The 20563-nt window shown below is 38.8% G+C and overlaps 2 protein-coding genes across 7 annotated transcripts in view; both read left to right on the forward strand.

Annotated features, from left to right (window-relative positions):
- Window positions 1-2294, forward strand: part of stard13b (StAR-related lipid transfer (START) domain containing 13b) — a 59769-nt gene extending 57475 nt beyond the window's left edge. For all 6 annotated transcript variants that reach the window (XM_038692904.1, XM_038692902.1, XM_038692900.1 and 3 more), the window contains 5 exons: window positions 59-173; window positions 292-513; window positions 707-924; window positions 1036-1212; window positions 1351-2294. In XM_038692904.1, coding sequence (XP_038548832.1) covers window positions 59-173; window positions 292-513; window positions 707-924; window positions 1036-1212; window positions 1351-1468 — 850 coding nt within the window. In that variant the 3' untranslated portion in view covers window positions 1469-2294. The remainder of the gene's footprint in view (window positions 1-58; window positions 174-291; window positions 514-706; window positions 925-1035; window positions 1213-1350) is intronic.
- A 4185-nt stretch (window positions 2295-6479) lies between these two features.
- The window catches only part of nbeab (neurobeachin b), a 213854-nt gene continuing 199770 nt past the window's right edge, over window positions 6480-20563 (forward strand). Inside the window, 1 exon segment of the mRNA XM_038692696.1 lies at window positions 6480-7425. Coding sequence (XP_038548624.1) covers window positions 7153-7425 — 273 coding nt within the window. The 5' untranslated portion in view covers window positions 6480-7152.

Consider the following 20563-nt stretch of genomic DNA (forward strand, 5'->3'; position numbering starts at 1 on the left):
GACGTTGATGTGGAGACTGGGGCTGGCTTAATAAGTTTTCTCTCCCCATAATCCCCAGGGCCATGCAGAGGAAGTACGCCACTGGCAGACCAGACCAGAAAGATCTGAATGAAAACTTAGCAGCAACACAGGGCCTCGCTCATATGATCGTAGAGTGCAACCGTCTCTTTGAGGTACAAAAACCTGTAGTTGAGATGATGCAAGAATTTCAAACTTGGATGTAATATCCACAGGCCTCTCTCTGTGTATATTTGCTGTGAGTCTTACCTCATGCTTTTATTCACCCATTAGATCCCTCATGAGATGGTTACTCAGTCGCGTAATTCATACGTGGAGGCTGACTTGCATGCGCCAACAATTGACGAGCTGTGCAAGCAGCTGGAAGATGATGATGGAACATACCAAACTCTTATGGAGGGTAGACTTCAAAATCTGCTTAAAGAGTCCCGGGAAAAGTCCAAATACTGGGTGTCCTGCAGTAGCTCAGACAACACAGAGCTCTACTATAAGAAGGTTTGTGTTCTTCATTTGATTGTTTAGTTAAATTGTTATTATTTCTTGTATAATAGTACATCAAATTATCCTAGTGCTACATATAAATGAAAGTCAATTATGCAAAAATAACACACAATGCTTGATACCACAAGTATGGATCTTTCAGGTCTACAAGTTAACATGATGGGTTTTGTCTGTATGTCTCATCCAGGTGGGAGATGGGAACCCTTTGAGACGTTGGCGAGTGTCTGTGGAGGTGGAAGCACCACCATCTGTAGTGTTGAACCGTGTGCTGCGAGAGCGCTACCTGTGGGATGTGGACCTGCTGCAGTGGAAAGTGTGTGAGACACTGGACAAGCAGACAGAAGTGTTTCAGTATGTGCTCAATCGAATGCCTCCTCATCCCAGCAGGGACTTTGTAGTTCTCAGGTGAGTGGTGATAAAACACTAAACCTCATATCCTCCATTGTTTGGAAGTAGTCATAATTTTTTTTATTTTTAGGTATACAAACTCAATTTATTTTTTTGTGTTTATTCAAGGTCATGGAGGACAGACTTGCCCAAAGGTGCCTGCTCCCTGGTTTCTGTGTCTATAGAGCATGAGGATTGTCCTCCAGTTGGAGGGGTACGAGCTATAGTCCTGGAGTCCAACTATCTGCTAGAGCCCTGTGGCTCAGGAAAATCCAGACTAACTCACATCTGCAGAGTGGACCTGAAGTAAGTCCCACAAGCATCTTATTGAAATGCTTATACACATAAAATACATCAGTATATTACATTTAAAAAATATTTATTTGAAGCTTCTTGTACATGCGTGTTTACTATAATATATTAAATGTACTGTTTTGATTTCAGGGGAAGGACTCCAGATTGGTACAACAAAGCGTTTGGTCACCTTTGTGCTGCAGAAGCTGCCCGGATCCGCAACTCTTTTCAGCCACTAATCACAGATGGCCCAGAGACTAAAATCTAAAACTCTTTGCCAGTTGTGTCTGCTCAGCCTTGAGATCAAGATTGAGCCTTTGAGTCATTGCTAACAGGCAGACACAAATCATAGACAATACCCCTGAACTAAAGCACAGTTCATCCTGTTTTTCTTTGCAGAGCAGAAATGCTCTGAAAATAATTTTGAGCTCCTCTGTACTTGCACAATGACAAAAGAGGACATCTTATAGGTGCTAAGCATAATTACTCAATGGGAAATTAATCATCCTGCCAATGTCCTTATATTAGGATTTTATTTACATTGATGTTGCTAAATTTGTATTTCATGATAACTATTAACTTTAATAATATTGTATTACTGTTGCTTTAATCTACAATGTCTAAGACATTCAAGCTCTTAAACGCTTCTGGGAAGCATGTATATGTTATTCATTTCAGATTTAAAGCTATAATTATTATGATGTAGACTTAAGTGTCTGTATATACTTTATGTATGTGTGTGTGTGTGTGTGTGTGTGTGTGTGAATATACTGTACATGCAAACAAAATGTATATATTCTATATATGTGAAGGGATAAATAGTACATATGTAATATGTATGTAATATCCTATATATTGATTATTTCACTGCATCAACCTTCCTGTAATACACATGGTACAAAATTGTAAGCTGGTTTTACTTTGCTTCAGTATTGCCATTTTGGAATGGGTGTAATTTTATTCAACTTTGACCTCCTGTGGTTGTAAAAAAGAATGACATAAGGTTTGACTTGATCATACCTGCTCAAGGGTACTGGATTGTGCAGCCAAGTACAAGAGACATCATTTTTTAATAAAACTATCAATCGTTTGTATACACTGATTCTTAATCTGTCACCCTGACATCTGTGGTTATGAAGTCCTTTGAGTGCCTTGCGTTGTCCCACCTAATATCCATCACAGACCCACTCCTGGACCCCCTGCAGTTTGCCTACAGACCCAAGAGGTCTGTAGAAGACGCAGTTAACACGGCCCTTTACGTCATCCTCCAGCACCTGGACTCCCCAGGAACGTACGCCAGGATCCTTTTTGTGGATTTCAACTCTGCTTTCAACACCATCATTCAGGCCCCAATGCAGGACAAGCTCTCTCAGCTGAGCGTGCCTGACATCACCTGCAGGTGGATCACTGACTTCCTGTCTGACAGGAAGCAGCATTTTAAGCTAGGAAAACATGTTTCTGACACCAGGACCCTCAGCACCGGATCCCCTCAGGGCTGCGTTCTTTCCCCTCTGCTCTTTTCCTCTACACCAACAGCTGCACCTCCAGTCACCAGTCCATCAAGCTCCTGAAGTTTTTTGGATGACACCACCCTCATTGGGCTCATCTCTGGTGGGGATGAGTCTGCCTACAGGTGGGAGATTGACCATCTGGTGTCCTGGTGCAGCCAGAACAGTCTGGAGCTCAACGCTCTGAAGACAGTGGAAATGATTGTAGATTTTAGAAAATCCCAGACCCACCCTCCCCTACCATCATGGGTGACTCCGCAGTCGACACCGAGGACTCCTTCCGTTTCTTTGGCACCATCATCTCCCAGGACCTCAAGTGGGAGCTAAACATCACCTCCCTCACCAAAAAAGCCCATCAGAGAATATACTTCCTGCAGCAGCTGAAGAAGTTCAGCCTGCCAAAGAAAATGATGGTGCACCTCTACACCGCCATCATCAAGTCTATCCTCACCTCCTCTATCACCATCTGGTATGCTGCTGCCACCACCAGGGACAAGGGCAGGCTGCAGCGTATCATTCGGTATGCAGAGAAGGTGATTGGTTGTCATCTTCCATCTCTTCAGGACCTGTACGCCTCCAGGACTGAGGCATGCAGGAAAGATTGTGGCTGACCCATGCCACCCTGGACACAAACTGTTTCAGACACTCCTCTCGGGCAGGAGGCTGCGGTCCATCAAGACCAAAACCTTTCGCCACAGAAACAGCTTCTTTCCGATTGCAGTGAGCTTCCTCAACAAGGCCCGGGTCCCCACAGTCTCTGACTCTCATGCCTCCCTCCCCAAACGCACACTCATACACACTCCTGACCCAACACTTTACAACAACGCTCAGCTGTGCTTTATGCACATGTTGTGAATTTTTGCACATACTTCTCAACATTGTATTATAGTATTATTGTACACTTGTAAATTTTTTCATCTGCTTACTTTTTGTATATTTCTATTTCTATTTATGTTCATGTGTACTGTAAGCACCAATTTATACCAAGGCAAATTCATTGTATGTGAAAATGTACCTAGCAATAATTCTGATTCTGATCTTCCTGACACATCAAAAATAACAAAACAAGAAAATGTATGGAATTATTCAGTAATGGGCATCTACTGACTTGTAAAGGAGTCTAAATACCTGTTATGGACAATTAGTGTTAAATAGTGTCAGCAATGCTTCTGTGAAAATGTTTACATTCCACAATCACATATAGCCTACTACTCATATCCACTGACTTACTGACACTAAATATAGATCTCCCTGATCTAGGATGAGAGGGACCTCTACTGGCCATTTAAAGGAAACATGTGATTACAGGCTGTCCAAATGAGAGGATGGATTTATATGGAGCCCTTTTTTGAGGTCAACTCAATTTTAATACATACAAAACAATGATTCAAAATGAAAAGCAAATAAAGACTGTTATTCATTTTGTCTATCATTTTACTTTGTCTATAAATTTGACTGAATACCCGGTTGGTTTATTTTTGTCCACTAGATGGACCTTTCTGATCAGCAGAATATTCATATGTACTGTGGCTACATTTTATTTTACCTTGAGACAATATTATTGAAATGACTTTTTCAGGGGTATTTTCAGTTATTTTTTAACAGGTAGTAAGGATGAGAAGCTAGATATTGACTGCTTAGATATCTTATCGAGACGTGTTCATGAGTAACTACAGTAATTGTTTCAGTTTTAAGGAATGCCACACTTAACTCTATACCCATTTGTAGTATTAAGATACATTTTAGTTGATGGCTTAAAAAATAATCACCATCTTCTCGTTTAAAACCTTGTTGAGATGAAGTTAGAGGTTGTGGCAGCTCAGCCATGTTGAAATTATGTAAAAGGATCATTCACCACAAACATTGCAGAATCCTTGTGATGCTGCTGCGGCAGACGTTACTGAAATGATCATTACATAAACGGTCTGGATCTGCTCTTCTGATTCAGTTCTGTATATATGCTATATAAAGACATCACACAATTAATTTACTCATAGGTGAGCAGACTAAATTTGTTTTTTATTTCCAATTGCTCCATTTGCTCCATTTCATTACCACAAATCTGATCAAGCTTTAAAACTGCACAATAGTATACATGATAGCGCTATATTAAGCCTGACATTATTTCTACCTCTTTTGAAGCCATTCTGACACTGATCATCTTAATGAGGTCATGAAATGCAAGCTCAGCTTCTGGCTGTCAGTCAGGGCGGTGGACAGGATTGTTGCCAAGCTGTCAGTGTCTTTTATTTAACCTTTTTTGGTTATGTTAGTACTTACTGTATATCTTTGTTGGAAAAGTCACTCTTCTTGATTGTCTCATAAAACCTTTAAGACAAAAGACAATACTAGATGTAATGCATCTACATGCAACTAATGCTTTGGCATTTTGTTCATTAAAAAGGAAACAAACAAAAGAAACATTTTTCTGCCCTGGAGATTACTATAATACAAATCTGTATATATGATAAATGGTCAACAGTAATGGATGCAAACCTCGATTGAAAAAATTTAAATAGATCCCCTCCAGACAACATGTGTGTCTAATGTTTTTTACGCAAAAAAAGGAATAATTTCCATGTTAAAATCCTTAAAAGTGCATCAACTTATTCTAGCTCATTAAAATTCCAGAATCTATGAATATTCAAATTGTGTTCATTTCTAAAGTTTTACTGCTGGATGCTTCACCGTAAAGTCCATTCTCAGTGTATGTTCTCTGATGACTTAAGTTTCTACATCACACTTGTTTACATTGCAAATTGGACCAGTATTGGCTTCCAAATTATTTGTGAAATCAAAAATCAAGCTCATGGGCCCACTCCTTAAAACTTTCATTGAGGACAAACTATTTCAGCAGATGAATCTGAAATCAGCCTTCTAGTGTCAGACTCTAGACATACATCATTCTTTGCAGTGAAGCTCAAACATCCAACAAGAAGAAACAAGAAGAAAACATATTTTTTAGTGGAGAGGAACTTTAAATAATAAACCAGGCGATTTATAAATTCCACTAATGTTGATAAAAGCTTAAAATTCTGCTTCTAACAACCAGTTCAATGTGTAAACAAACGGACCCTACTACTAACTCATCAGGAGCACTGGGAGAAAATCTGATATGTAGTTGGCCAAGGGAATTCATCTCAGTGTAAAAGGATTTGTTATATTGCTCTGCATAGAAGACTATGCAGGGTCACAGCTGTGACCCACAGACTGATCAATGCACTGTACACACCTACAGCTTAAACTGTAATGAAAGTAGCACACATTTGTGTGAAGAGAAGAGGAAATAGTATAATCATAACAATAATACAAGTCAGATGTTTGCATGTGTGCAGTCACAATGTTCAGGTGTGTTTCATGCATGCTGCAAAAATATTGCCTGAGTTGCTTAAATTACCTTAAGGCAACATAATAATAAAAGCAATATAATACAATTTACTATAAAACCTTTATAAGTGTAATTAACCCAATAACCACTGTAATAAAATCTGACATGGCAATACAACTCAGATCTCATCTTGTCTTTAGCTAGGCTAACGTTACTTGTTCTAAAAGACCTCATGGCATTAGGTCTTTTCCCAGTTGCGGTCTTATCCTAGAACAGTGGACCATCCAGATGACAAATTGCTTACTTTTATGTCAAATAATTTTTATCTGAGTGATTTTCCATTTAGGAAAAAATAAAATATGCAAACATATTTTTGTCTATATATATGTTTATATGCAAACATATAAAGCAATATTCAGGAAACACAAGTCTGTCAACTTCCGGCTGCCATCTTTGTTTCAGAATCTAGCTAAAGCTTCTTGACAAGTAGAAAAATGTTAAGCTAAATAGTGTTGTAATATTTTTTGTTTTAGTGTACCTGTCACTGTTATAATCTTACCGGATTGGTTCAGCTGACCAACGGACAAACTATATAAAATTGATGTGTATGGCAGTATAAACCCATTTACTGTCTTTTTGTCGTTTATAAGTGACTGTTAAGCTTCACGACGCATTCCGCACTTCGCTGCTCCCACCTGCCCGGTGGATTCTACAGGGACAAGACCTGCTAGCGGTCAATCTCCGGCTCTCCAGCTTCACCCAGCGCAGGCGTGGTGAGTGGAACCGCAGGCAGGGGGCGGCAACATGGCGGTGACAGCAGCACAGATACGGAGACGCGCATTCAAGAGAGCCGCACATACACACATCTTTATGTACACAGCGCAGATTAGTCAGCCCAGTTAACCGACCGGCACCGACAACACATGGGACTCCCTCATCAACTCACAAGAGTGGATTTTACTGACAGTGATATCTTGTTTGTGTTTTGTTTTTGTTTTTCGCGGCACACTAGTGTTCTCCCCTTTAATTTATTTTTGATGCTCCAGAGCAGTGATTCAGTTTATTACAAGGGGAAAGCGTATAACTAGCGTCTGACGCCACCCGGTTTGGGTGGAAATGACAAGCGAGAGACCGGTGAAAATGCCGGGCTCCGTGTCGCTCTCGGACCGACAACCTCCTCCAGGTCACAGGCAACACGCGGCTGCAGTCTCCGCCGGCGTCGATGAGACAATAATGATGTCCGGCTCAGGTCCAGTGGTCCTCCCGGCTGGGATTATGAATCCATCGGTTCCAATCCGGAATATCAACATGAAATTTGCTGTTGTCATCGGACTGATCCAGGTTGGGGAGGTTAGCAACCGGGATATTGTGGAAACGGTGCTGAATTTGGTAAGTAAACGCCCCCTCCCCCCTTTTTGCTTTATGACTGGACATCATTGCCTAATCCCAAATCCGGAATGCTGTTCAGTGGCAACAATAACTGAATGTAATATTGACGTGTAGGAAAAAACAATGTTCTTTTAACATTGAATTATTTGCAGTAACGTTACTAATATGAGTGAATTCCCCGGGATATGTGCGCGTCAACAGCAGAAAACATTTAAAAGTCGCACATGCACACAGACTAGGTGGGTAGAGGGAGGAGGGGATACTACAGTAATACAAAGCCAGCTCTCAAGTTTTCAAGTTAAACAAAGTCCCAACTTCACTGTGTGTCAATGAGGGAAGATGCATAACGTTACCTGCTGTGATTAAAGTACTTCATGTCCTTCATATCCTGCTGGTGCACAATTTAGTTCAAATGGCACTTACCGGTATGTTGATGTAAGAGTCATGTAGGTGAACAGAGACAAGGGACATCTGCTATTTCCTGCTGTTGTGTGTGTGTGTGTAAGGGGGTTATCCTTCACTGTATGATTATTATGATTATTATAGCTACAGCAAAGTGAGAGGAGAGTGAGGAGCAATGATTGGCAGCACAAGGTGGTTGGGGATATGAGTTCATGCTATGACCAGGGTTAACAAATGAAGCCAATTCCCTCCATTGGAGCAATATAACGTGATATGAAGCTACAATAGACCCAGCTAATACCTTTTGCTTTGACCATCAGCAGGAGTACTAGAACAGAGCCTGGTTGCAGTAGTTGGCCTCTCCTTGTTAGCACACTAGAGATTAATTATGACCTGTTCTGGCACAAGAGAAATCCACTTTGTGGAGCAGGACAAATTATAGCCCTTGGCATGTTCAGACATAAGAGAAGTACTGCAATGACTGCAGGCTCTGACACATTGCCCCCTCACACTTTGCAGTAGTGTTTTCACAAGAAATGTGCTCAAAGAATTACACCCTGTAGTCTTATTGTCTATACAAGAGATTGCACATTTATTTGCACCAGACACTGATCTTGTTTTAGTCATTTCTCCATTTTACTTCATTCTGTTGACTTATTGAATGCAGCACATTAATGTCACTTTTACTTTTTGCTTATCTGCCTATTTGCTTATGTTTTGTTTCAAAGTAGAGAGAGCACTTTATCCAAACATTTCTCAGTCACATACAGGTCCCAAACTTTTGAATGACAGATTTATTTAACAGAGTTTATTTGATTCTTCACTTGTTTGCAAAAAGTATTACAACCTCCATCCAATTTATGTACATGCAAATGGACCACATAAAATGCAGCAATCTTGAGACCAGGTGACACAGTAATTGCTATTATATCTGCCTCTTCACGTAAATTACATTACAAAATGTGCATGAATAATACTAGCCAGGGAAGAGGGTGGAGAAAGCTGTCATGCATATGACAGTCCTGTCTGTAAGATGCCATGACTACAGGATTTTTTCTGCTTATAAGATCAGGTTATTTTTGAAGTGTAGAGAGGGTCTGAAGATCCTGAAGGATCTTTGTTTCTCATGGGGTCTAATTTGTGGAGTAATGAAATAATAATGTTTAATAATAATGTTTTTCTCCATCTCCAATGAGCATCTTGGGAAAATTGTGCGCAGATCCTGGTCTGAACATCTATCATGAAAAAGTGTCTTTTTCTGTTATTTTTTTATTTTGCTATTTAGCTGCAGTTCTTGTTGAAGTGCCAAGATGGAAGATTTGACGATAAAATTGATCAGATATTACTGCTGCTTTCCCAGAATGACAACCTACATAGAAAACCTACCTTGGATGTTAGAGATGTGACATCAGGCATGTCATTAGATTTTTGAAAAGGGTGTCATCCATCAGAAAAGTAAAACTTACCAAAACAACCTCAGAAGTTAAAACATTAAATTGCCATTACAGTTCCCCAGAACCCTCAGCTACCTACATACCTCACTCTGTGCCAGTGTTTGTGTTCTCATCAGAATGACTTTCATTTATTAATTCACTGAATTATTCCTGTTTAGGGTCATGGGGATCTGGAGCCTTTCCAAACAAATTATGAGCAATTGCCCAAAACACTGTGGACAGTTTGTCTGTTTATCTCTGGGTTGACAGAGATAGACTTGATACAACTTTACATATAAAGAAAACAAGAACAGTGTGAATAATAGTGTGATATTAAGTTCCCTCTTTCACTTGAAATCGCCCATAAAATAGTCAGCAACAATAGACTTACTTGATTACAAATAGGAGAGTGTGTATGACAACCTGGTTATACTACATTCCTTATTAGATAGTTGGATCAAATTATTGTTCCTAAGTTGTGAAAAACAACCAACTTGTTTTCATGTGTTTTCAAGTCTAACCCTTCAGCAGCTGTTTTTAGCTGCACATAAAGCTTAGGTTACTCTCAAGCTGTGATCAATAGGTCAGTATTGCTTGTTGTCTTCTAACCATGAACTCTGAAACAAAGTGGATTTGTTTTATACTCAGATGTGCAATATACAGTTGTCACTCCCTTTGAACCTGTCAGCTGACTTACTGCATTATCCAAGATGAGAAAATAGGAGTGGGTATTTCTGCTTTGCTAATTGTCCCTTGGTATGAATCATTGAATAAGCAGTTTTCTGACTAAAGAGAAAGTCACATTACTCAACAACAGGTTAAATTATCTGTTAAAGAATGGAGAGAGGCGTGAAATGAACGTAGTGTGGTCTATAAAATTAGGTTCATAGCACATCTTCATTTTTATCCTGATGTTTGGGAGTAACAGAGTTCTCATGTGCTGTCACCACCTGGTCACCAACCTAAGCATGAAATACACTAAAGGCTGTTATGTCATGTCAGAATTATCATCAAGCTTATTTCAGCTTCCGTAAAGTGCTACTCCACCCAAATTGTATTCTTTTAGTATCAAACACTAACCCCCTGTGGATCGGTGTAGTAGAGTGTTCCTTTGTCATAAAGAACAGAGCTGTGATCAGCTTGAATTATACACCAGTTGCATGGATTCCAGTGGTTACATTTTCATAGTGGAAAAACGTACGTAGAAAAAGTGTTAAAATACCGCTGCACAATCAACTTATCCACTATCCATTTCTATGCTAATTTCCCAAAAGTTCATATTCAAGTCAATTTTTAATTATACAGCCCAATATCGCCAAATACACAACAGGCAGCTGCAGTCAGCTATTTGTTTGTAGCATGCACCTACATTTGCTTATGTTTGTCCCAAGGGCCTGTGTAAAAAAAATTAATAAAAAAGCTACGCACAGGTAAAGTGTGCAGTATTTGACAGATTTTGATGAAAATATGGGTTTGGAGACAACTGAGCGTTTAAAAAATGGAAGAAGATTATGTTGCAGGCCTGGATTGATAAGAAGTCATGTAGCCTAGTAGAGAGGAATTGGTATGAAAATTTCATATCATGAGTGACCACAGTTCAGCATTATGGCGGTAAAATGTGTTGAAAAATGTTCAAGAAATACTGATATACTGAAACCATTTCACCAAGTTTTATATTGAAAACCACAAATGAAATTAATAGCACTTTTGTTTGCATAAACATTCAGATATTAACAACCAATACCATACATAAACATATGAAAACCATATCAAATGAGCATTAACATTAAAGATGTTAAAAGTTATGAATATGCATTGACCCGATGCACAATGGACATAAATACAGAGGAGTCTTGTATAGCAGTCTGTAGCGTTTCTCCTGTTGGAACACTTTTACAACCGATTTGATGCCAGATTTTAAATGAACAAAATATGTTGGTTTGGAGACTAAACTACATAACATTTTATCATGTGCAATGGGTGAATAGAGTCTGCAGGCACACAATGCAAATAGCAGCAAAACAACATGTAGTGTTTTTTCAAGAGTAGGTAACACTGAGAGCTTCAGTTTACAAGCTATTAGCAAGTCAGATAGACAAACCGTGACATGTTCCCCCATTCCAACCTCTCCACATCATGCATTGAGCTAAACGTTAACTCATCCTCTATTCTCTAGGCTGAAAAATTGCTGTCACTGCTTAATACTAACTTAACGAATTTTACCGTGGTTTATAATTAACCAAATAGTGACTGACCAGAGCCAGAGAGTGTTGGGACACTAAAAAAGAGTTTTGGTGGATTATCACTTTAATGACTTGCTTTACCTTGCTTGCCAAAGCTCTGTAAAGAGGTAATGAAATCCACTACCAGTTGCCAAACGTTGGGTTTTCTTAAAACATTTTGGATAAATCACTCTTGCTACTACAGTATTCCCTTCCCATCAACGTCAGTAACTTTACAGTTAATTCTCTGTTACTTTCTGGCCCACTTTGCTTATTTGATATAACTTTGAATTGCCAACTTGGATAGAAAGCACAGCAGTATGCAGAGATAGTTTGAATGAGATTCTCTGTATTTTATATGCCTGTACTGCTTTATTAAATGTTATCGCCAATAGTTGCCAAAATTATTATTTTCATTAGCTTAATTGTATTACACATGCTACTACATTTATCCTCATGTAAAGCACAATGATGCACATAGGACTATGATTAGTAATCACTGATCTTTGCTGTTTTTCATTACAAGAGGCCTCTGAGGGTGATGTGACTGGAGATTTGTCATACCTGAACAGTGTGACTGGTCTCCAGGCTTGGTGTCAGCAAAGTGTACTGGAGCTTAACTGATTCTGCTATAAACAAGGGTTAAGGGTCAACCAGTTGAAACTTTAGGCAACTTGTAGTACCAAGGATTCAACCCTGTCTCTTAGAAATTATGTTTATATATTACTATTTTGTTTTCCCAATCACGTTGGTGTGTCAAACATTATCGCTGCCTAGAATTTGTTCAGGGGCAATGCTTTTTTGAGTGAATTTATTTGCTCAAGGTACTGAGCAAACTACTTAATAGTTTTGAAAGTTTTCTGTTGACCAAAAAATCACTGCATGCTATAGTAACCTGAACAGTACATATAAGAGCAAGCTGGCAAGGATCAATATGGTGAGTAAATTAATGGCCACATGTGGCCAATAAATTAACGGCCACAGAGCCAGTCTTTGGGAACAAAGGATGAGAAGGAATGCTCTGTGTATCCCAGATGAACCTTAACATCCTCTCTGGTCTCTGGATTCTATAAGTGAAATCCTGGTACTACAGGATGCCTCTGGCTACAAAGAATATATACAGTATGATCATGATCAAGTCATTAATCAATTCAACTCTGTATTGTTTTGTATGCTATTCTTTTAGAATTGTGTATATTTCAGTCAGTGCCATGATGTTGCAATAGCTAGCTGTCAGCTTAAAACTAGAAGCAAAGTGTCTATGTCCTCACTACCAGTCTTCTGGGGACTTTCAATAGTTTACTTGTGGATAGTTTGCCCATAGTCCAAAGACATACATTTAGCTTGATTGAGGGCTCTAAATTGCTAATAGGTATGTATGTGAGAGTGAGTGACTCTGTCTGTTGGAGTTAGCTGCAATGATGGACTGGCTCTCTGCCCAGGGAGTCTTTGTCCTCTGCCAACTGAATTCTAGGATAAGCTCCAGCTCCCTGTAAGTAAAAATAACTATAATTAAAGAATGTACACAGTCTTTGGGGAAAAATGCCTGTCCATGGTGCATCGTGCCCCCCTCCCCCCTCTCCTGCAATGTGTGAAAAACGATCTTGAATATTGAGTCAAGTTTTTTTTTGACCGCTCTCGATTGATGTGCCATTGCATGTAAGGTTCAGCTAGAGGAGATTCCACACAGACATGTTGTAAAGGAGAGGTGGTGAGAGTGCTGCAGCACCCCCCCATTCCCATGTGGGTAAGGTATATCATGTACTAGGGTTTTTTTCTCTCTCATTACACCCCACCTCTATTACCACAATAATTAACAGATATCTGTTAAATTATTGTGTGCAGCAAGCTTTCCAGATAATATTTTGTATAGTGTCCTGTAGGCTAGTAATTTGTCTGTACACATATTAATATGTTGTGGCTGTAAGGTTTGGACCAGATTAGACAGCCTCTCTAGTATGAACAAAATATAGTTCAAATGCAGTTTTTGTACAGACGCACATAGCATTCACCAAATAAAAAAAAAAGTAGACTTATCTCGTAATTATGAGAAGATATGTCATCATTCTTTGTAATTATGAAATCAGGATCTCATAATTATTAGAAAAGGTGTCATAAGTAGCAGATCAGGATGAATATTAGTCTGTCAACATTGTAGTAAAAATGTTATCTATAAACCTTCTGTAACTAGCAATATTAACTTATAGTTTCTGCATTGGAAATATCATGTTCTGCGGCTGTGCAGTAGTTCTGCTGAGCAAAGCAATGGCCAGTAGTGGCACTTTTCAGTTGATCAGCACCTCATAATTACTACATCCTGATCTTGTAATTATGAGATGCTGATCTAATAATTACGACATCTTTTCTCTTAATTACGACATCCTGATTTTGTTATTATGAAGTGCTGATCTCAGAATTATGACATCTTTTCTCATAATTATGGGATAAAACAAAAAAATCTTTGTTGCCATAAGCAGCACTTAGAAAATGTGGTTTTGTCAAGAACAATAGCGACTGCCTGATGGATCAGGGCTGGGAAGTAAATCTAATAACTCACTTGTCCAATTGGGCAAGTGGTAAATATTAGGGATGGGTATCACTACTAGATACCTTTGTGGTATGGCTGGACATGCAGCCTCTCTTTTCCTCTGTTTCCTTCTTTAGAGTCTATTGTAGGTTAGTTTAGTGACTTGTTTAAAGAGAGTCCTTTCTCGTTTTATACTTGTTACTGTTGTTTTTGGAGGAGGTTTGAGACTCACAAATAAAGGAAAAGCACAATTTTATTGAGTGAAAGTTAACAAAATATTTTTCCGTTGTTAACTTTCAAGACGCGTATCAAAAAATTTAATTGAATACAGCAAAATTGTTTCCCACAACTTATTTGGTCACTAAACTATTTCACTCCTCTCTCATTCAAGTATAAAAACATTCGCAAGCTGTAGTCTTTCCCCTTATAATACTACCCATGAGGATGCACTAATTAGGATGAGGAGGACTTGATACAGTTTCCTTTTTATGTAACAGTTATTTGAAACAAACAAACAAAAAAATAAATAGATAACCTTGCTTGTCCATAACAACAATAAAAATAATAATAGGCTATCAATCAACTACTATGGCTTCAACAGGTGGCATTTTATGCAAATTATTGAATGAAGTACTCTATTGGTATCGGTATCACTTTAAGGGTACTGGTTTTGGTACTGGTATAAATTTTTAAATGATGCCCAATCCTAGTAAAATTAGACATAAACACATCATTTTTTTGCAGCACTGATGATGGAAGTAGCTAAGGAATGCGCAATCTCGCTTCCTTCTTATCTCCAAGAGTTGCGCAGTACTTATAGGACACTCGCAAAAAAAATGGCGACGGGTAAAGTTTATGAGCTGAAGCGCAAGCGAGCATTTCAATTAACAATGACAACTGAATTATTAATCAACACTAAAAAAGATTCTGATGCCCTTCCAAGAAGTTTCCTCTGGCCACAGGACTGTGTATAATACATTTAAGTGATTGGTAGACAGCTCAGCATCAGTTTGGCACACCACCAAACACTATTTCACTGTTAAAAACAAGGTTAATTATATAAATTTTGATCATCTTTGCTCCACATGACCCTGAAATTTTTAATTGAAAGTGCTTAATAATCAGCCCCTACAGTATTGTGCCACCATCTCTTATTAAAATCAATTAACGGGTGAATATCATTAATGTTTCATGTATAGGTAGAATGAAATGAAAGCTGTAATTAAAATGTATTATAAGACAGTTTGCGGAGTCCTGCCTTCAAGGTTGATGTAATTTCACAGGAATTAAATAGATGCTCTACCATTTGACTTGGAGACATTATCTAACTTGTCATTTTTTCATGTCACTGCGTATAAGATAAGTATCAGTGTAGCAGGATCTCTCCTACACAAACACACACACATTACAGTATTAAGGAGATTTCTACAGTAATATTGAATATTCCTTATTCCATCTCTTTTAATATGTAAATGGAGACTCATGAAATGCAGGCCCCCTAGTTCATAAATGTTTCACACTAACCATTTGATAAAGTGAGACATGGTGTAATAGATGTTTTTGCCTACTGTGATAACATTCTTTAGGTGTTGAAGGTTGTTTGTTTGTCATATTACATATCTATTTATTTTGGTGTCTAGGTTTGGTTTCCATGTTTTAATTTTAAAACCAGAAGAGTCCAGAAGAACATATGTGATTTTAGTGCTAGTTATGCTGAATGGGTGTTTTAGATTAGCAGTAACTTTGTTTATATTTCCATTTTCTGTCTACCTACAATAGGACATTTTTATTGCTTATCCCCCCCCCCACCACACACACACACACACAGAAAAGGTAGCAGTTATACAACTAAGTTAAAGGAGAGGAAAAATAAGTCTCTGATTAGGCGAGACAAAGTATTTCACAGTAGTGTTCCATGTAAGACAATTCTAAGAAAATAGATTGCTTAATAATGTTTGGAATAATGAGTAGCCTGTATCCTGTGATGTGAGTGTATGTGGGGTAATATAAGAAGTTATGCCGAATAGGGAGACGCTAATCCATGTAGAGTTTTGTTGGTAATAAGTAGCAGTTTGTAGCCTGACCTTGATGAAACAGTAAGCTAGTGGCATAAGGACAGAATTGGTGTAATGTGTTCAAGCATTTCTGGTCCCAGTAAGAATTCTAGTGGCTGTATTTTGGACTAGATGGAGATTTTTAAAGCTACAAAGTAGAAGATCTAAGAAGAGCATGTTACAATAGTCCAAACTATATGAGATGAGTAAACATTAAAATGGGCAAACTTGGGCAATATGACTGAGGTGAAAGAAAGGTGCTTTAGTGATGTTGTCGATGTGCTCTTCAAATGTGAGTCAAAGGTGACACCCAGATCTTTAACTGTTGAATTTGCAATAATAATACTGCTATCCAGGCTGAGAGTGGTATTTGGGCAAATATGGTCATGATAAACAATGATAGGCATTTTCTGCTTAGATTGTTGCAAAACTGATACGACAACAATATGTTTTTGCAGACGAATAGGTATGTCTTTGACAGTTGGTTCCGTAGAGCAGAACAGTGTGCAGACACAAGGCATGTTGAGACTAAGTGGAGTTTGTTCATCTAGATAAACTGCTCTTTTCATGTTGATATTACCACAACTATTAGCTACAGCAACATGCCATTAATAAATAAGGCATGAATCTTTAACATACTGTTAAATCTGGCCAGATTTGACTTTTTTTCTTGTTGATGGGGTCTGAAAAGTGTATTCATCACACATTGTGAATAGGGCAATAAAACGATAATGAGAAGTATTGCCATATACAGTATATAAGTATTGCCCTTCTTTGTTTATTATATTCTTATAAATAATGTATTGGAATATATTTATTTTAGTGTTTGCTTATGTTTTGTTTGGATAAGTTTTCTCTTTGGTACCTTCTCCTTCTAGTCAGACCCTGGTAGTTTGCAAAATGCTGGTGTTTTGATGTTCTCTTCATCTTTGTTATTGTTTTTTCAGCAGGCACCTTTCACTTTCCTTCTGTTTAGTGTGGAAATCTTTTTACATCACTTACAAATACATGTTATTGTTTAGATCAAGTTGTTGTTGTTTAGATCGGTCAAGTTGTTGTTTAGATCAGCGATTCCCAAAGTGTGGTGCGCCCACTCCCGGGGGTGCGTGAGCTGCCTCTAGGGGGTGCGCAACAGGAAAAATGTAATGGTGGTGTAGTAGTGTAATAACTACAATAATTATTTTTTTGTTGAATTTTTCATGAAATATAAACCTGAATTGAAAACTTTCCTTTGCAAATTTAATATAAAATTAAAAACATTATTATTAATAGTGTGGGAGTGTTTACTCACGCACCTCTTTCCCTCTCGCTCTCTCTCCCTTCCTCTCTGTCAGGCTGAGCCACCCGTGCTGTACTTACAAAAGCTCATATGGATCCTCTTTTTTTCCATGTTATCGGTTTATGAGGCTATAACAGGGTGCGATTTGTAATGAAAATGCCCCCTACCGCCCTCCGCACGGTTCTGCACGCAGGTGAACTGTGGATTGATTGCAAAGTTTAACTATCACAGTATGAGAAAAGGTTTTACTGCCACAGAGTTGCAGTGAAAAGTAGACAGATGCATGCTGTGTTTAAGCGCAGTGAGTGGGTAAGGGGAGAGCGACTGATTTAAAAGCCATCACTTTCAAGAGTGAAACCCCATAGCTGTGACTTTGGGCATGTTCTCTGGTGTAATATATATATATACAGTGAGGAAAATAAGTATTTGAACACCCTGCTATTTTGCAAGTTCTCCCACTTAGAAATCATGGAGGGGTCTGAAATTGTCATCGCATGTCCACTGTGAGAGAAAAAAATCCAGAAATCACAATGTATGATTTTTTAAAACTATTTATTTGTATGATACAGCTGCAAATAAGTATTTGAACACCTGTCTATCAGCTAGAATTCTGACTCTCAAAGACCTGTTAGTCTGCCTTCAAAATGTCCACCTCCACTCCATTTATTATCCTAAATTAGATGCACCTGTTTGAGGTCGTTAGCTGCATAAAGACACCTGTCCACCCCATACAATCAGTAAGAATCCAACTACTAACATGGCCAAGACCAAAGAGCTGTCCAAAGACACTAGTTACAAAATTGTACACCTCCACAAGCCTGGAAAGGGCTACGGGGAAATTGCCAAGCAGCTTGGTGAAAAAAGGTCCACTGTTGGAGCAATCATTAGAAAATGGAAGAAGCTAAACATGACTGTCAATCTCCCTCGGACTGGGGCTCCATGCAAGATCTCACCTCGTGGGGTCTCAATGATCCTAAGAAAGGTGAGAAATCAGCCCAGAACTACACGGGAGGAGCTGGTCAATGACCTGAAAAGAGCTGGGACCACCGTTTCCAAGGTTACTGTTGGTAATACACTAAGACGTCATGGTTTGAAATCACGCATGGCACGGAAGGTTCCCCTGCTTAAACCAGCACATGTCAAGGCCCGTCTTCAGTTTGCCAATGACCATTTGGATGATCCAGAGGAGTCATGGGAGAAAGTCATGTGGTCAGATGAGACCAAAATAGAACTTTTTGGTCATAATTCCACTAACCGTGTTTGGAGGAAGAAGAATGATGAGTACCATCCCAAGAACACCATCCCTACTGTGAAGCATGGGGGTGGTAGCATCATGCTTTGGGGGTGTTTTTCTGCACATGGGACAGGGCGACTGCACTGTATTAAGGAGAGGATGACCGGGGCCATGTATTGCGAGATTTTGGGGAACAACCTCCTTCCCTCAGTTAGAGCATTGAAGATGGGTCGAGGCTGGGTCTTCCAACATGACAATGACCCGAAGCACACAGCCAGGATAACCAAGGAGTGGCTCTGTAAGAAGCATATCAAGGTTCTGGCGTGGCCTAGCCAGTCTCCAGACCTAAACCCAATAGAGAATCTTTGGAGGGAGCTCAAACTCCGTGTTTCTCAGCGACAGCCCAGAAACCTGACTGATCTAGAGAAGATCTGTGTGGAGGAGTGGGCCAAAATCCCTCCTGCAGTGTGTGCAAACCTGGTGGAAAAACTACAGGAAACGTTTGACCTCTGTAATTGCAAACAAAGGCTACTGTACCAAATATTAACATTGATTTTCTCAGGTGTTCAAATACTTACTTGCAGCTGTATCATACAAATAAATAGTTCATACATTGTGATTTCTGGAATTTTTTTTTTTTTTTAGATTATGTCTCTCACAGTGGACATGCACCTATGATGACAATTTCAGACCCCTCCATGATTTCTAAGTGGGAGAACTTGCAAAATAGTAGGGTGTTCAAATACTTATTTTCCTCACTGTATATATATAAGCAAACCCTAGAGTGACGGAGTTTGGGGGTGCAGCAAACCGGTCAAGATGTAGAAGGGGGTGCGTTGCCTAAAAGGTTTTGGGGAACCGCTGGTTCAAATGATGGCTTAAGGCATGACATTCCATCTCCTACTCTGTGAAGGTTGTCTCCGTTCCTTATAATCCATTTAGAGAGGTGGTATTATGCTCATTTTCAGGTTCAAAATCTTATTTAGGGGTTGTTCCAGAATAGGTTTACATGGTTTGATTTTCGAAAAACACCATATTTTTGTCATACTGCACATTGCTGCAGTATGATTCGTCAACGTAATTGATTACGTAAATATGTGTTAGGTGTTAGAAGGGATTCCCCCCGGACAAGCTCCAGCTACAAGACTGCGCCTTCGACCGTCTAAAGTTTGGAGAGTATTGTAGACCGACACTCAACAACGTGCTGCTCCGTGAGCTCTGAATTGGACATAGTTTCACTGAAGCACAACTGCTGTCCACAAATACGTAAAGCAGCATGAACTTGTAAAGCGAAAGTATCCTGGAGCACTGACAGCAGCACCGCAAATCGTGTTTACTTTCTGTCTCCAGACAAGCACGGTCCATTATCAGCACGAGGACACATAGTCCGTTAGTGTATTTTGTAAGTATGTAAGTATTTCTTCATCGCCTTCATGTTCAAAGTAATTTCTGCCCCGCTGCTGTCATGGTAACGTAACGTTACAACACGTGTCATCTAACGTACAGCTGTTTCATATTTTCTGGCCACATATGAGTGGGAAAACAGCTGAAAATAACAATCTGTACAATCTGTGAGTCATTTCAGTTCTTTTCTTTCCCCCACACTGATGCAGAAATAAATTTGCCTGTGATTATCGTACTGCATTACTCAATATTGAACTAAATCCATGTCAGAAACATTTAAAGTTGTAAGTAAAGTAGCCTAATTAATGTCTGTTATTATTATTATTATAATCAGTAAGATGGAAATTGGATTCATTTTAAGATATGCTACTATTGTCATTATTCTAATGTGCTTCATCAGGATGATTGAATAAAATATTGATTTATTAATTAGACATGTTTTTGATATTTATTTTGGATAAATTGGTATGTTAATCGAGTAATAAACAACATATTTTTTCTTTAGAATAAACAATATTAGTCGATAGATTAATTGACTAATGTAAAAAATAATCCTTAGATTAATAGACTTAAAAAATAATCG

Source organism: Micropterus salmoides, unplaced genomic scaffold, assembly GCF_014851395.1.
Source record: "Micropterus salmoides isolate LMB-PRFRI ecotype aquatic unplaced genomic scaffold, ASM1485139v1 Ms_hic_scaffold_3, whole genome shotgun sequence".
Classification (NCBI taxonomy): Eukaryota; Metazoa; Chordata; class Actinopteri; order Centrarchiformes; family Centrarchidae; genus Micropterus; species Micropterus salmoides.